At 48.6% G+C, this 18,257-nt stretch overlaps 1 protein-coding gene across 1 annotated transcript in view; it reads left to right on the forward strand.

Moving 5' to 3' along the window:
- Positions 1 to 2,492: 2,492 nt before the first annotated feature.
- The window catches only part of ATCAY (ATCAY kinesin light chain interacting caytaxin), a 42,911-nt gene continuing 27,146 nt past the window's right edge, over positions 2,493 to 18,257 (forward strand). The window contains exons 1-2 of the mRNA XM_081940789.1: positions 2,493 to 2,616; positions 4,875 to 4,978. Coding sequence (XP_081796915.1) covers positions 4,902 to 4,978 — 77 coding nt within the window. The 5' untranslated portion in view covers positions 2,493 to 2,616; positions 4,875 to 4,901. The remainder of the gene's footprint in view (positions 2,617 to 4,874; positions 4,979 to 18,257) is intronic.

An 18,257-nucleotide genomic window follows, 5' to 3' on the forward strand; every position in this document is an offset into this window, starting at 1 on the left:
ATATGGAGAAAATTTTGTGACCGTGAGAACCATCAACCCATGGAAGAGAAGTTGCCTTCAGAAGTTGTGGGAGCTTCATCCCTGGAGGCTTTCAAGAAGAGGCTGGACTGCCACCTGTCTGTTAATCTGTTAGATAGAGATAGATGATTAGGTAGGCAGGCAGGCAGGCAGGCAGGCAGGCAGGCAGGCAGGCAGGCAGGCAGGCAGGCAGGCAGGCAGGCAGGCAGAGAGACAGAGAGACAGAGAGACAGACAGACAGAAGTTGTGGGAGCTTCATCCCTGGAGGCTTTCAAAAAGAGGCTGGACTGCCATCTCTCAGAAATGGTGCAGGGTCTCCCGCTTGGGTGAGGGGGTTGGACTAGATGACCTCCAAGGTCCCTTTTGACACTGTCAATTTGTTAAATGGTGTAGGGTCTCCTGCTTGGACCGGGGTTGGACTAGATGACCTCCAAGGTCCCTTCCGACCCTGTTATTCTGTATTCTGTTAACGTGCAGAAGAGGACAGCTATGGGCAACATGATAATGGTATTCCAATATTTGAGGGGCTGCCCCAAAGAAGAGGGGGTCAAGCTATTTTCCAAAGTCCCCGAGGGCAGGACAAGAAGCCATGGATGGAAAGTCATCAAGGAGAGAAGCAACCTAGAACTAAGGAGAAAATTCCTGACAATTAATGCGCCAAAGAATTTGCCTCCAACATCCCTGGAGGTTTTTAAGAAGAAATTGGACAGTCGTTTGTGTAAAACGGTATAAGGTCTCCTGCCTGAGCAGGGGGGTTGGCCTAGAAGACTTCCAGGGTCCCTTTGCTACTCTGATATTGGGCTATTCTCACCCTGGGCCACGTTAAGAGGTGGGAGAATCCTGGGAGTTGAAGTGGGCCAGTTTGAGACCACACCAGACTAAGCAGCCTGTCCTCCTACAATGCAGCAATGTGGAGCGAATTCTTCTTCCTCCATTCCTTAGCTCTGCTTCCGGTGTTTTTGCAGAAGGAAATGCAACAACTGGGTAGCCTGGCTCTAACACACACACACACACACACACACACACACACACACACACCCTACGGGAAATCCTCTCCGGGCCAGATCCCTGACCCAGCTATTTATTTATTTATTAAACACCGTGGACATGGCTCACACAGAGAATGACGTCTCTGGGCCATGTTCAATATTTAAAATCCATGTTAAAAACTGCCCCTCGCCCCTCGCCCCATGGCAGCAGCATCACAAGCCAAACCATTACTCGCTCAGCTCCATCTCCATTTGTGGTCCACACTCACCGACAACCCCCCACCCCCACCCCATGTCTTCTGAGCATTTTGGAAAGGCAGCAGGGTGGGGCTCAATCTAATCCCTCCTTCCCTCCCATCTTCCTTCCTCCTTCCTCCCTTTTTTCCTTCCTTCCTTCTTCCCACCCACCTACCCTGCCTCCCCTCTTCCTTCCTTCCTTCCTTCCTACCCACCCAACCACCCACCCTTCCTCCACCAAAGTTTCATGCCGAGATTCCCAGCCACATCTGGGTGGGCTCCTTGCCCCCTTGACCCCAGAAATCTCTTATTCCCAGGAATTCAGGCATCAAGGCCGTCTCCTGAGTCAGGGGTGCCAGCTCAGCAATGCCAAGGCAGACTGGCACGGCCTTGCCCTCATGTCCTCAGGTGGTTCTTCCTTCTCACCCTTGGCAAGTGGCATCCTGAGACGAACTCCTTCCTAGAGTCACCAGCCTCCCATCTCCCCCCACCGTCTAGTGCCCAGCAGCTGTTGCCAACATGGCTCATCTCCTTCCTCTGCAGAGAAGGTGGGCAGCATGCGCTGGGCACTGGGGCTATGACAATTTGCCACAGCCAGATTGCTACAGCCAACTTGCAAGGCTAACTCACCATGGCCAACTTGCAATGGCCAACTAGCAACAGCCAACACGCGATGGCCAACTCACAATGGCCAATTGACAATGGCCAACTTGCAATGGCCAACTAGCAACAGCCGACACATGATGGCCAACTCACAATGGCCAATTGACAATGGCCAACTTGCAATGGCCAACTTGCAACTGCCATGGCCAATTTGCAATGGGCAACACCCCATGGCCAACTCGCTGTGGCCAGCTCGCCGCAGGACAAGAGGGGCGCCCATATCAAAGACTCGGTGGAATAGAACCATTAAAGAAAGGAGGGAAAAGGAGGGACAGAACGAAACGCCAAAGTCACCAGATGTGGTTTTGAGAACAAATTGTCCCATTGCCCCCCAGCGCCTTCGCCCATTCCGCTGGCCACCGGGTGGGGGGCGAGGAGCGGGGGGAGGAGCCGTGGGGAGCCCCGGGGGGGTCTTTGTGCCTCCGCTGCCCGGCTGCGCTCGTCCTCCTGCAGCTGCTGGGCAGGGCGGGGACGCGGCGGCGGCGGCGGCGGCGGAGCGCGCACGGGGACGCGCCTGGAGCTGCCTGCCTGCCTGCCTTCCGTGGCATCCTCGGCGTCTCCCGCCTGTCAAGCGCTCCGAAGAGCCCGGGCGTCGCTCGCAGGCCCCGCCGCAGCGGAGGGAGGGATGGAGGCCGGGCCGGAGGGGCAGCCGCGCCTGCCGGGCGACGCCGCCTGAGGACGCCCGCGGGGAGAAGCGCAGCCCGGCTCGGTAAGGCGCGCTCCGGCCGCCGGACGGGCGACTGGCGGGGGAAGGGGGCGGCCCCGCCCGGGCGGGATGGCCCCGAGGAGCGGCGGGAGAAGGGCGGGCGGGCTCCGGCCTCACCTGGGCAGGCCTGGCCGCGCATCTGCCCGGCTGTCCGGCGTCTCTGGCAGGCTCGGCCTTCCTTCCTTCCTTTCTCATTCCCTTCTTTCTTACTCCCTCCCTCCCTTCTCCCCTCCCTCCCTCCACCCTTCCTTTCTTCCTTTTTCCCTCTCTCTCCTTTTCCTTCTTTCCTTCCTTCCCTCTTTCCCTCCCTTTTCCCTCCCACCATCTGTCCTTCCCTTTTTCCTTCTTTCCTTCCCTCCCTTTTTCCTCCCTCCCTTTTCCTCCCTCTCTTCCTTCCTGTTTCCCTTCCTTTTCTCCCCTCCCTCTCCCTCCCACCCTCCCTTTCTTCCTTCCTCCCCTTTTCCTTCCTTCCTTCTTTTTTTCCCCTCTCTCCTTCCCTCCTTCCTTCCCTCCCTGCTTTTTCCTCCCTTCCTTCCTTTCTCTTCCTCCTTCCCTTCTCCCCCTCCCCACTCCCTCCCTTCCTTTCTTCCTCCCTCCCTCCCTGCCACCTCCCTCCCTTTTTCCTCCCTCCCTCCCTCCCTCCCACGGCTGAGCCTTGCTGGCCATTCAGCCCAAACGCCAGAGTAGCCTAACGCAGTGTTGGCTGACTTAGCATCATCCCTGGAGCTCATCCCTGCTGGGCGTTTTCCATTCAGGAAGCTACCTGCTCTGACTCAGCCTCAGCCTCAAACCCTCCCCCCTCCCCATCACTGTCTCATCTGTGTCTGCAAACTCTCCCCCCCTCGAAAGCTGGAGGATGAGATGCTTATTTAAAGATGCCCATGATGGTGTAGAAGAAAAAAGGGGGAAAGGTATCTGGGGAGGGGAACCCCCCCCCTTACAGAGCAGGGGGCTGGACTAGAAGACCTCTAAGGTCCCTTCCAAGGCTTCTGTGTTCTGCCTGATTAATCGCTTTGAGTCTCACCCACAAGAGGCAGCAATGAAAGAAAAAAAAAAGGCGAGGTCTCTGCATAAAAATGACAACTGGCCAAGCCCTGGAACTGTCCAATTCGTGATTTTCAGAGAGTTCCGTGTTCATTCCTGGCTCCCTTCTCTTCGTTTCCCCAGACAATCTGGTAGGAAGAAACTCTATGGTGAATGACTCTGCCGGAGAGTCACTCTCTGCGTGGCCTTCTTGGCCCCAGCACCAGCCTGACGGTGGGGAGGGTGGGAGGTGCTCAGGAGGCTGGACCAGAACCCAGAGCCCTTGGTCCAACTTCCTTGGGGACTAATTCTGTCCCAAAGTCCAAATCCTTGTGTCGGGGAAATCGGTGGCTCAGTGGCTAAGATGCTGAGCTTGTCAATCAGAAAGGTTGGCCGTTCGGCGGTTCGAATCCCTAGCGCCACGTAACGGAGTGAGCTCCCGTGACTTGTCCCAGCTTCTGCCAACCTAGCATTTCGAAAGCACGTAAAAAATGCAAGTAGGAAAATAGGAACCAAGCTTGGTGGGAAGGGAATAGCGTTCTGTGCGCCTTCGGCCACTTTAGTCATGCCGGCAACATGACCATGGAGACATCTTCGGACAGTGCTGGCTCTTCAGCTTTGGAACGGAGATAAGCACCGCCCCCTAGTGTCGGGAACGACTAGCACGTATGTGCGAGGGGAACCTTTACCTTTACCATACCCTCTCCTGCATCTCTTCCTTGCAGGCCGGACTTACATCATTATCTTCATTTAACGACAGGGTGGAATCTGGGCAACAGAATTGAGCTAGCAGAGCATTTTCATGGCCGGATGCCCTTCCCTGTCGCCAGTGAAGAGTTTTGTTTGGCAGATATATTCTTATCGTGCCCAGAAATATCTGCCTCTACCTAGGATCAAACTCACAGCCTCCGGATTGTGAGGCGAGAGCTCTACCTCTAGGCAACCGTGACACTCCTGCAGGCCGGACTTAGATCAAATTTTGGGGGGGTGTCCCCAGGAAGCCTGTGTGTGGATGGGCTGTAGTTGGGGGATCCATTTCCCCTGATTCCAAAAGGAAGGATCAACTCGGGGGGGGGGGGATGAGAAGCCGAGCTTCTTGATTTCGGAGCTCCTGATCCTTCGGTCGCGGGAAAGGGTTCAAAGAAATCTGGGAAGAAAGACGAAAGTTTTGGGGTAACGGAGGAGGCGTTTTCTGAGGTCTGTGTTGTCCACTCAAGGTCTGGTGCCTCCTTTCACAGGTGAGGGGACTTTCCAGCGAAGGCGACATGGGTACCACGGAAGCCACGTTACGGATGGACAATGTGGAAGTCAAGGAAGAGTGGCAGGATGAAGACTTCCCCAGGTTGGTGCTCGCCAGAAAGTTGCTGCCCCCGTCTTCCCAGAGAAGGGAGGCCCGGAAGTGCCATCCCAAAGCAGGCGGCGGGCCACGCGGGTGTGTGTGTGTCATTCCAGGCAGGTGAGCGTTCCCTCTGGGCCCATCGTCACTCGGGTGGCCAACAAGACCTTTCCTTCGTCCTTGCGAGTCTCTTTTGGGCCAAGGAGATCTTTTTCTCCCTCGCCTTCCGCTTTTGAGATGGTCTCGATCTCGGTGCTCTGGCCAAAGGAGCGTCCTGCCTTCCAGCCCTCGGAACCACGAGGACTAGAAACCTGGATTTGTTTTGGAAGAAAGGAGCACAAAGCACAGGGTGGGTGTAGTTGGGCGGTTGAGTCCTTGGCATCCCAAGGTTTGCTTGGGTTTTAAGGAACAAGACGGTGCAGGGGGAAAATCACGTCTCCGAGGCCCTGAATGGCTACCGGTGGTTGGTCTTCGGACAAAGTGCCTGGACAGCAGCGAGGGAAAGTTTTGGCCTGTCTGCTGCTCTGGCCACTGGAGGTTCTGATAGAGAGAGAGAGAGAGTGATAGAAGATAGATAGATACTGTAGATAGATATAGATAGATATGATAGATGATAGGCCGATGATAGATAGACAGAGACAGAAATATAGATGGATAGATTATAGATAGATAGATAGATAGATAGATAGATAGATAGATAGATAGATAGATAGATGATAGATAGATGATAGATAGATGAGAGAGAGACAGACAGACAGACAGACAGACAGACGACAGACATGTGGTGGCTCAGTGGCTAAGATGCTGATGTGGTCGGTCAGAAAGGTCGGCAGTTTGGCGGTTCGAATCCCTAGTGTTGCGTAATGGAGTGAGCTCTCGTTATTTGTTACTTTGGTTTTGAAACGGAGAGCACTGCCCACTAGAGTCAGGAATGACTAACACATATGCACGAAGGGAACTTAGATAGACAGATGATAGATAGAGCTAGCTTGCTAGATGATAGATAGATAAAGATAGATAGAGGTAGGTAGATAGATAGATAGATAGATAGATAGATAGATGATAGATAGATAGATAGATAGATGATAGATAGATAGATGATAGGTAGGTAGGTAGGTAGGTAGGTAGGTAGATAGATAGATAGATAGATAGATAGATGATAGATAGATAGATGATAGATAGATGATAGATGATAGATGGATAGATAGATGATAGATAGATAGATAGATAGATAGATAGATAGATAGATAGATAGATAGATAGATAGATAGATAGATAGATTGATTCAAACAGATTTCAATGGATAGAGATGATGGTTGGTTGGTTGGATGGATGGATGGATGGATGGATAGTGAAGGAGGGAGAGAGAGGGAGGGAGGGAGAGAAACAGATGGATAGACTCAGTTTGGTTCAGTGGCTGAGGAATCAGGCTAGAAAGGAGGAGACTCTGAATTCTAGTCCCACCTTAGATGTGAAATCCAGCTAGGTGACTTTGGGCCAGGCATCAGGAGATGGTGAGTTCTAGTCCTGCGTTAGGCATGAAAGCTGGCTGGGTGACTTTGGGCCAGTCCCTCCCTCTCAATCCACCCCACCCTACCCCGCAGGGTTGTTGTTGTGGGGCAAATAGGAGGAGGAAGGAGTACTCCAGATGTTCCCGTTGAGTTATTTGTAAAAATAATAAAAGGGGGACACAGATTAATGCATGAAGAAAGGAAAGAAAAAAAATGAATGAATGAAATAAAGAATTTTGCTTACTGCTTCGGCCAGAGGCTTCCGACAACAATCTCCCAAACCATAATCCACACCTGGAGTTCAGGCCGAATATCCAGAGGTTGATCTGCAGTCATCCTGGCAGACAAATTGCTGATTGCAGGCAGGAAGTTAGATGCCCGTGTTGTTTGTGCAGCCGGGTTTCTAATGCGGAAGATATTTTTCCTTTTTTCTTCTTCATGTTTTTCTCATGGTTGGGATTGAATGATTTGACTGCGAATGGCTTTTTTTTTTTTGGTGAAAGGGAAATCTTTGATTAGTAACGAGGCTGGAAACGAATTGATTGCAAGTTGGAAATGTTCTTTCTGAAGTATTTGAGACTCCAGATGAATTTCATTTCATTTCATTCATTTATTTATTTTAGTTCGTCAAACATGTAAAAGATAACACGAATAAGAATAAACGTAAATCAGAACACAGGAAATGGGTACGAATAAATGGGGACAATTAGTACAGGGACGGTAGGCAAGCTGGTGCACTTATGCATGCCCCTACAGGTCTCTTAGGAATGGGGTGAAGTCAACATTAGACAGTCTAAGGTTAAAGTTTTGGGGGTTTGGGGATGAAACCACAGAGTCAGGTAGAGCATTTCAGGGGTTGACCACTCTGTTGCTGAAGTTGTATTTTCTGCAATCGAGTTTGGAGCATTTCACCTTGAGTTTGTATCTTGTCAGGGTTCCAAATAACACACAAAATTAAATCAGAGTCCGAGGCAAACGATTGCTCAAAGTTCCAATTTATGAAGAGAGCCATGTTGGCACATCTGGGAAAACCCGAATCTGAAAGCTTCCCGGTTTTCCCCACCGATGAAAGTTCAAGATCTTGGCCCCACACCCACAAGTCCATCAAATGGTCCAATCTTCCATTGCTGTGCTGGCAGTTCCACCCATCCAGTTCTGGTCAGATGCAGAGGTGGAAAGACAAAGGATGACCTTGGTTTTCTAGAAAGAATGTTGTTATGGCTACATAGCATCCGTACAATTTCCCCCCTCCCATTTTCCCACAATAGAAGAGGCATAGTAGAAGAATAGGAAGCGTGGCAGGCCAAAGCATCAAAAGAAAAGATGGCTGCAGGCCTGACATATCTATCATGTAATATTGTGGTTGAAGCTGAAGTAGTCGTTGACAGGTAGGTGTGGTAGCAGATAATTTTGTCTACTACGCTTAGGTCAGATCGTAGGTTCTAGGTTTTCCAAGCCCAAAATTTCATGCCTGGTGGCATAAGGGATTCTGTTGCCAGAGAGGAGTGGAGGACTCTTCTCGTAACATACACCCTGGTCAGGCTACCTGTTACGAATCATGCTCGATTTATAGCCATTCATTTAGTGACCATTTGAACTGACAACGGCACTTAAAAAAAGGAACCGATGATCGGTATTCACACTTACGACCGTCACAGTATGGTGACTTGATCAAAATGCGGGCTGTCTCACATTTATGACGGTTGCAGTGCCCTGCGGTCACGTGGTCCCTATTGGTAGCCTTCCCTAGCAGGGCTTCCGACAAGCCGTTAATAGGGGAAGCTGGATTCGTTTAACGACCACTTAACGATTGCAGGGAGCCACTTTGGGAAGAGAGGTTGCAAACGGGGCAAAACGGCTCCCTTAACCACGGCTGTGCGTAGGAGGGGACATTCTGGGCTCAGTTGTGGGTTGTGAATCGAGAACTTCCCGTGTGGTTGATGCTTTCTTGTTTAGTACCAAAAATGATTGCCCAATTATCTTTCAGCTATCATAACGAGGATTTGATCCTCGGTTGGAATTCCAGGAAATTCAGAATTCGGCCACCTTGATAGGAAAAATAAAAATCAAGAAATAGCATATAATAAAACAGGCCCTCATTGTCTGGTTGACTGTTGGGCAACCCGGACTGTATCAAAAAGGAGTTTTTTCAGTTTTGGCAGGATTCTTAGAAAAGATCTATAGAGAGCCTCCTGTTCTCTGGACAGTAGATCCTCTGTCCAGGGCAGCTGCCGGAGCAGACGGACGGTTGAAGCAATCTGTGTGGGTTTCCCCCCCCGCCCCCCCTGGATTTGAACACCGTCTCTGGAAATCACAGCTGCAGAGAAGGTCAGTTGGATGACTGGACCCAGTCATGAATGACTCAGATGAGGGAATAGAAGGAGAACTTATCAAATTTGCAGATGACACTAAGCTGGCAGGAAGAGCCAGGAGACAAGCTCAGGATCCAGAAAGATCTTGGCAGGTTTGAAAAATGGGCCCTATCCAACAACATGAATTTTAATGTGGAGGGAAGCAAGGCTTTACACCTGGACAGAAAAAAACACAAAGGTGCAGGTACAGATTAGGTGCAAATTGGCTCAAAAACAGTAAGTGTGAGAGGGACCTTGGAAGTCCTAGAGGACAATCCCTTAAACATGAGCCAGCCCTGCGCAGCAGCAGCCAAAAAAGCAAAGTCAATCCTGGATTGTATAAACAGAAGCATGGATTCAAAATCTTAGTACCGTTTTATAAAGCCTTAATAAGGCCACACCTGAAATCCTGAATCCAGATTTTGGTCCCCACATTACAAAAAAGATGTGGAGACTTTGGGGAAAAAAGTGCAGAGAAGAGCAACAAAGATGATTAGGGGACTGGAGACTAAAACATATGAAGGATGGTTGCAGGAACTGGGTATGTCTAGTTTAACAGAAAGAAGGACTAGGGGAGACATGATAGCAGTCTTCCAATATCTCAGGGGTTGCCCCAACGAAGAGGGAGTCAAACTATTCTCCAAGGCACCAGAAGGCAGGACAAAAAAGTAACAGATGGAAATTTAGAACTAAGGAGAAATTTCCTAACGGTGAGAGCAATTAATCAGTGGAGCAACTGGCCTTCAGAATATTGCATCCCATTTCAGTTGCCACACTATAAAAAAGATGTTGAGACTCTAGAGCAATGTTTCTCAACCTTGGCAACTTGAAGATGTCTGGACTTCAACTCCCAGAATTCCCCAGCCGCTGGCTGGGGAATTCTGGGAGTTGAAGTCCGGACATCTTCAAGTTGCCAAGGTTGAGAAACACTGCTCTAGAAAGACTGCAGAGAAGAGCAACAAAGATGCTTAGGGTTTAAGCATAAGTGTACATGTAGATTTGCAACACTTCATTTAGTAACCGTTCACAGTTGGCCCAAAGGTGCTTTCTCAGGAGGCAACTGGACTTCCTTGTTTGCAGATGACCAGCCATCTGCAAGGAGTATAAATCCATCCATTCCCCACTATCCTGTCAGAGCTGAAGAAGCTTCTTGGATGAAAAGCGAGACGTCTTCAAAAGAAAAACCAGAAAGTCCAGTTTCCTCCTGAAAAAAGCACTTTTGGGGCAACCAGGACCTGGAGGACTGAGAATCTCTACAGACATTCAAAGTTGGAAACAGAAAACAGATTAACAGAGTCGGAAGGGACCTTGGAGATCATCTAGTCCAACCCCCCACCCAAGCAGGAGACCCATACACCATTTCTGACTAATGGCAGTCCAGTCTCTTCTTGAAAGCTTCCAGTGATGAAGCTCCCACAACATCTGTTCCTTTGGTTGATTGTTCTCACTGTCAGAAAATTCCTCCTTATTGCTAGGTTGAATCTCTCCTTGATGGGTTCCCATCCATTATTCCTTGTCTGGCCTTCAGGTGCCTTGGAAAATGGCTTGACATCCCCCACTCCTCTCTGTGGCAGCCCCTCAAATATTGGAAGATGCTCTCCTGTCTCCCCTGGTCCTTCTCTTCCCTAGACTAGCCAGGCCCAGTTCCTGTAACCATTCTTCAAATATTTCAGCCTCCACAAATCCTCTTGGTTGCTCTTCTCTGCATTCTTGCTAGAGTCTCAAAATCTTTTTTTTATAGTGTGGTGACCAAAACTGGATGTAGGACTCTAGGTGTGGCTTTACTAAGGCTTTACAGAATGGTATTAGTACCTCCCTTGACCTTGATTGAATCCCTCTGTTACTGCAGCCTAGGACTGTGTTGGCTTTTTTGGCTGCCCCTGCACACGGCTGGCTCCTATTTAATTGGTTGTCCTCTAAGACTCCACGATCTCTCTCACAGTTACTGCTATGAAGCCTCGTTTCCCCCAGTCTCTGTGTGTCCTTTGGGTTTTCTTGCCTAAGAGCAAGACTTGACTTTTCTCTAGGTTGAATTTCATTGAGTTTAGACAGGGCCCAGGGTTCAAGTCTATCCAGATCCTTCTGTATCTTAAGCCTATCTTCTGGAGTGTTGGCTATTCCTGCCAGCTTGATGTCATCTGCAAATTTGATGAGTTCCCCATTTATTCCCTCATCCAAATCATTGATGAAGATGTTGAAGAGTACTGGGCTTAAGACAGAAGCTTGTGGTACCCCTCCGTGTAGACGTAGTGCCGTTAAGGCCACTAAGTTATAATGGCACCGAGAAAAGTGACTTATGACCCTTTCCCACACTTACGACCATTGTACCATTCCCCATAGTCACATGACCCACATTCGGATGCTTGGCCACTGACTCATGTTTACGACGGTTGCAGTGCAGAAGACGCGATCTCCTTCTGCAACCTTCCGGCAAGCGAAGCCGATCAATGTTACTCACTTAACAACCGCAGCGGTTCGCTTAACAAGCGTGGCGGGAAAGGTTGTAGAACGAAGCAGAATTCAACTGTCTTGCATAGCAACGGAGGTGTTGGGCTCCATGGTGGTGATAAGTCAAGGACAGCTTGTGTTCCTGTGGCCAAGGGATGGTTATGAATCTAAGTCTCAATACAATAGTAGAGTTGGAAGGGACCGTGGAGGTCTTCTAGTCCAACCCCCTGCCTAGGCAGGAAACCCTATGCCGTTTCAGACAAATGGCTATCCAACATCTTCTTAAAGACTTCCAGTGTTGGGGCATTCACAACTTCTGGAGGCAATTTCTGTTCCACTGATTAATTGTTCTAACTGTCAGGAAATTTCTCCTCAGTTCTAAGTTGCTTCTCTCCTTGATTAGTTTCCACCCATTGCTTCTTGTTCTACCCTCAGGTGCCTTAGAGAATAGTTTGACTCCCTCTTCTTTGTGGCAACCCCTGAGATATTGGAACACTGCTATCATGTCTCCCCTAGTCCTTCTTTCTCTTTGCGGAGTCCCTTTGCGGAGTCCCTTTGCGGAGTCCCTTTGCGGAGAGGGGGCGACTGATAAATCGAAATAAATAAATAAATAAAATAAATAAATATTGGAACACTGCTATCATGTCTCCCCTGGTCCTTCTTTTTCGTTAAACTAGACTTACTCAGTTCCTGCAACTGTTCTTCGTATGTTTTAGCCTCCGGTCTAAAAGTCTCCCTGCAGACAGGACGGAAAAATAATAAAGAAATTAGAAATAAAACAGAGGGATACAGGACTTGTGATTTTTCACAGAATGGTTGTGATGGAAGTGATGTTGCTGGCTCTTTATAAACAACACCTTCAATAAACAGCTGCAGGATTTGGCTTGGTTTTTGGTTCCTGGTATATAGTCCCAGTTGGAAAGGATGGAAACTGATCAAGGAGAGAGATTCAATCTAGAAACAAGGAGGAATTTCCTGACAATGAGAACCATCAACCCATGGAACAGAAGTTGCTTCCAGAAGTTGTGGGAGCTTCATCCCTGGAGGCTTTCAAGAAGAGACTCTGTCAGAAATGGCGTAGGGTCTCCCGCTTGGGTGAGGGGGTTGGACTAGATGACCTCCAAGGTCCCTTCTGACACTGTCAATTTGTTAAATGGCGTAGGGTCTCCTGCTTGGATGGGGGTTGGACTAGATGATGCACAAGATCCCTTCTGATTTTTGTCAAGCTGTAATCTGCAGTGCTGAGGCTCTTGGTCGGAGGAAGAGAGATGCGAAGCTAAGCAAGCAGGGGAAGGATCGTCTCAGGTGGCTTGTCAGCTCCTGATGTCGTCTTGATGATGCTTCAGGTTGGGATGCAGGGAGCATGCTCAGTGTGGAGCCAGAGGTGACTCATGCAAGACTCTGTCTACGGGAGGAGGGAGGGAGGGAGGGAGAGAGAGAGAAAGAGAGAGAGCATCATATGATCGGAACAGCCTAGAATGAGGGACGGGATCAGCTGCATCATAGAGTAAAAGGGAGGGAAGGAGCAGACAGAAAAGGAAAGAGAGAGCAGGGAGGAAAATCCGAGATGCAGAAATTGCTCCAGGCCACGTTTTTCATTCTAAAGTCTCAACAAGAAGAGAATCTCCTTGATTCCTCACATTTGAATGTTTGCTCTCGTCTCACCGTTGGCATGGAAGAATGCTGAGGCCACTGTTAAATTGTTTTATGGGGTGGTGAGGGAATCCCCCCATCCTCCCAAACAACGTAATACAATAGCAGAGTTGGAAGGGACCTTGGAGGTCTTCTAGTCCAACCCCATGCCTAGGCAGGAAACCCTATACCGTTCCAGACAAATGGATATCCAACATCTTCTTAAAGACCTCCAGTGTTGGGGCATTCACAACTTCTGGAGGCAAATTCTGTTCCACCGATTAATTGTTCTCACTGTCAGGAAGTTTCTCCTCAGCTCTAAGTTGCTTCTCTCCTTGATTAGTTTCCACCCATTGCTTCTTGTTCTGTCCTCAGGTGCCTTGGAGAATAGCTTGACTCCCTCTTCTTTGGGGCAACCCCTGAGATATTGGAAGACTGCTATCATGTCTCCCCTAGTCCTTCTTTTCATTAAACTAGACATGCCCAGTTCCTGCAACCGTTCTTCATATGTTTTAGTCTCCAGTCCCCTAATCATCTTTCTTGCTCTTCTCGGCATTCTTTCTAGAACAGTGATGACTAACCTTTCTCGGACTGAGTGCCCAAAGCACACACAAATGGGTGCTCATGTGCCCGAACCCCCAATGCAATGTGCACGTGGCCCCCATGCATGCGTCCTGCCTCATGTGCATACATGTGCGTCCTGCACACCTTTACCTTTACCTTTTATTTCGATTTTTATACCGCCCCCTCTCCCCAAAGGGACTCGGGGCGGTGTACAGTCAAGTGAGATAGATAAAATAGACTACAAACATGGAAACATAAAAACATAGAAGAGGAGGCAATACAACACTGTACAGGTAAAGCAGATAAAAAACAGTATATAAACAATCCTAAAAAAATACCCAATTAAAATTACCCATTTAAAAATATATCTGCCAAGAGGTATAATGAGGTTATGAATGGTCCAGGCCGGCTAAACGGAACAGGTGAATCTTCAGTTTTCGTCGAAAGGAGAGAAAGTCGGTGGTGGTTCTGATATCGGGGGGGAGGTCATTCCAGAGGGTTGGGCCCATCACAGAGAAGGCTCTACTCCTAGGTGTCGCCCGTTGGCACTGCCTAGTGGACGGCACCCGGAGGAGCCCCTCCCTGTGAGAGCGAATCGGTCGCAGGGAAGTGTGTGGTAGGATGCGATCCCGCAAGTACCTAGGTCCTGAGCCATGGAGCGCTTTAAAGATGGTGATTAACACCTTGAAACGCACCCGAAAGACCACAGGCAGCCAGTGCAGCTCGCGCAGGAGCGGTGTTACATGGGAGTACCTAGTACTCCCAAAAATAGCCCGCACGTCTGCGTTCTGGACTAGCTGCAGTCTTCGAGCGCGTCCCAAGGGAAGCCCTATGTAGAGGGCATTGCAGTAGTCCAGCCGAGACGTCACCAGTGCATGAGTGACCGTGCGTAGGGCATCCCGGTCCAGTAGGGGGTGCAATTGGCGCACCAGGCGAACCTGGTGGAACGCCCCCCTTGCCACGGCTGCCACATGGTCATCCATTGACAGCCGGGCATCTAGGAGGACGCCCAAATTGCGCGCCCGTTCCACAGGGGGCAATTGCTCGCCCCCTATGGTCAGCGATGGAATCAACTGACTGAACTGGGTTGCCGGTAGCCACAGCCACTCAGTCTTGGAGGGGTTGAACTTGAGTCAGTTGTCCCCCATCCAGACCCCGACGGCTTCCAAACACCGGGTCATCACCTCGACAGCCTCGTTGGGGTGGTCTGGGGTGGAAATGTACAGCTGCGTATCGTCAGCGTACAGATGATACTCCACCCCAAAACCACGGATGATCTCCCCCAGCGGCTTCACATATGCGTTGAACAGAAGGGGCGAGAGGACCGACCCCTGAGGCACCCCTGAGGCACCCCACAAGTGAGTGACACACCCTGCCCCCCATGCATGCGCGGCAGAGACTCGAAGACCAGCTGGCCAGCGGGAGGCAGGTGCTTGTATGCATGGAGTGACGGCTTATGTGCCATCAGAGAGGGTAGGTTCTCCATCACGGTCCCAGAATCTCACCCTCTTTTTTCTACATTGTGGCGACCAAAACTGGATTCAGGATTCCAAGGGTGGCCATCTCACTTCCTGTGATCTTGATTCTATTCTCGGCAACTTTAAGACGAGCGAACTTCAAGTCCCAGAATTCATGGCTGGCTGGGGAATTCTGGGAGTCCAACTCAAAGTGGCCAGCTTTGAAAAAAATCTTGCTTTAAAAAAAGGAAGGAAGAATTCAATGTCTATTTATTATGTCACACTCCCCTTCCCTGTCAGGCCAGAAAGCCATCTTTTCTTTGGGATCTTTGGCCTGTCATACTTTTTATTATTCTACTATGCGTTTTCTGTTGTTGGAGAATGGGCGGATGGATTGTACGAGTTAGAGGATAAGTAGCCATAACAACATTCTTTCTAGAAAGCCAAGGTCATCCTTTGTCTCCTCTGCACTTGACCGGAACTGGATGGGTGGAAGCTGCCAGCATGGCAGTGGGAGATTGGACCATGGGGTGGACTTGTGGGTGGAGGGGCAAGATCTTGAACTTTCAACAATGGGGAAAACTGGGAAACTTTCGGATTCAGGTATACCCAGATGTGCCAACGTGGCTCTCTTCATAAATTGGAGCTTTGAGGAACCTTTTGCCTCGGACTCTGATTTAATTGTGGATGCTATTTGGAAGCCTGACTCTCCCCTTGGGTGCAGGCGTGTGTAAACACTGAGGCGAGTGTGAAGTAGCCTTTTGTCCCCGTTCTAAAGATAGCCGAATGAAGTAAACCGATTTCATAATATACTCCAAGCTTCGACTTCCAGGAGAGGCTTTCTCCCCCCTATAATCTAAGTAAATCCACCGATTATTTTCCTTCGGTCGGCTCAGAGGTTCAGACGTAGCTGGGCGCCTCCAGCTTTGCATAAAATCGGTGCCAGTCTGGCCTGTTTAATTAGAAAATGCCCGGCCTTCCCTCTCGATCGGAGCCGTATGAGGACAGGGAGAGATTTTGAAGAGGGGATTTTCTGGCAGAAAAGCTAGCCGAGACCTTCGTCATTCTGGCCAATTGCTCGGTTTCCAAGGGAAGGCTTGTTTTTTTTTTTTTTAGGAAGGGGAAAATATGAGGTCTCTTGCACTCAGGTCTTTATATTGGCACAGGAAATGCCATTTTTTTTTTCTTTTTCTTGTAAAAAGTTTTATTTTTTTTTCTTTCCATGTACATTCACAAATATACATTCTCATAAGTGCTATTCACATTTTTCACAATCTGTTTAAAAATATAAAAAACATAATCGAGGTCTCTTTCTCGCCACCCTGCATCTCATGTTATTTTGCAACAACCCTGCTCCTTCCTTCTTTCTTCCAGACCTCCCTTCTCTACCTTCTTCTTTCCTCCTCTCCTTCTTCCTTTCTCCTTTCCCTCCCTCTCCCCCACTCATCCTCTCTTCTCCTTCCCCTCTCCCCTACTCTTACTACCCCTCCCTTACTTCCTCTCCTTTGCCCTTTCTTCCTTTCCCTCCCCATCCTTCCTCCTCTCTTCTTCCCCTCTTTCCCCACTCCTCCTCTCTTCTCCTCCTTCTTCCCCTCTCTCCTACTCTTAATTCCCCTCCCTTACTTCCTCTCCTTTGCCCTTTCTTCCTTTCCCTCCTCTTTCTCCCTCTTTCTGTTGTTGCCCTTGTTTATTTTCTTCTTCACTCTGATGGATTTCCGGGGTGAAATTTCACCGATCCCGGCTTCATATTTACATGAAAATAAATTTCCTCTTCCACATTTTATTTCCCTATAATAATTCTACTTGTGTCATCTTTTAAACTGTATATATCTATCATCTCTAATACGTTTCTATTTTTCCCCTTCCCCTCCAGCAAATGCCATTTTCTGGCAGATCCATAGCAGCAAAATCTCATCACAGCTTGAAGTTGTGAGGACAGTTGCAAACGTAGAAAGGAAGTTGCTCCCCCCCCCTTTAAATTACTACAGTCAATGCCTGCGGGTGACAGGTTTGAATGTCTATTTTGTTGCTGGGGGGGGGGTCCACAATGGCTCTATTTCCCCCCCTTAAACTTTTGAATTCCAGAATAAAGAAGATTAGTTGGAGAGAATTAGAAAGAGAAGGGTTGCAAGAATTGGAATAGGGCCAGTCTAGAGGAAAGAAGAATTAGGGGGGGACATGAGAGCAGGATTGCAATATTTGAGGGGCTGCCCCAAAGAAAGGGGGGGGGGGCTCAAATTATTTTCCAAAGCACCAGAAGACAAGAAACAATGGATGGAAATTAATCTAGGAGAGAAGAAACCTGGAATTGAGGAGAAACTTCCTGACAGTGAGGACCATTAACCAGCGGACAAACACTTATCTGAAATGATATAGGGTTGTGAATCTATGGCATGTGGGCCAGAGGTGCCAGAACATCGGAAAATGGCCCCAAAACATGCCATTTTCCCCCACTGTTTTCCAGCCATTTTCCGGCCTTTTTTCAGGCTGTTTCGGGGCAGAAAATGGCCCTGAAATCAGCCAGAGAAGCAGCCAAAAACAGGCCTGAAAAACAGTCCAAAATGCCCCCAAAACAGCCATGTGCATGCTGGGTAGCTGGTTTTCGGAGCTCCGACATGCACACATGCATATACATGCATGTACGTTCTGGTTTGGGCACTCAGTGTTGAAAAAAGTCTCCATCACTGGTGTAGGGTCTCCTACATGAGGAAGCAGTTGGACTAGAAGACCTCCAAGGCCCCAATTCTGTAATCCCCACCTCTTTAAGACGGTTCATTGACTTTTCTGGGGTCACTCAGAGAACTAGAAACATGTTTCCCCTTTGTTTTTGACTGAACCCCTCGACTAGAGATGGGTTAAGGGATGTTCTTTAAATAGCCGCAATTTCTTCTGACATTCCGTCATTGGTTTATAGGCAGGAGAGCCGGATAGAAATAGCAAATAAATTTTTAAAAAAAGGATCATCATTTAATCATAATTAATCTCTCTCTCATTCTTCCCTCCCCATCTGGCAGTAAAATCTATGCTGTAAATCAGGCACAAACCAATTGGGGAGTGTTTGTGAAAATATTTACACATTATTCAAATAATTAAAAGTTTTGATAGAATATTTTTTTTTATAAAAGTTTTTTTTTATTTTTAATTTTCAAAACAAACATCCTTCTTTACATACTGTAGAAAGTGTATCAGTTGGTTACAAAAAGACTTTCGTGCATCTTTTCCACAGTCAATAAACATAATTCATATTACCTCAAGTATTTTAACTCAGATATATTTATACATGTCACCATCATCATACCTCCATTTTCATTTGACTATAATT

The sequence above is a fragment of the Natrix helvetica genome (genome assembly GCF_964273705.1).
Source record: "Natrix helvetica genome assembly, chromosome: 1".
In the NCBI taxonomy this organism is placed as follows: Eukaryota; Metazoa; Chordata; class Lepidosauria; order Squamata; family Natricidae; genus Natrix; species Natrix helvetica.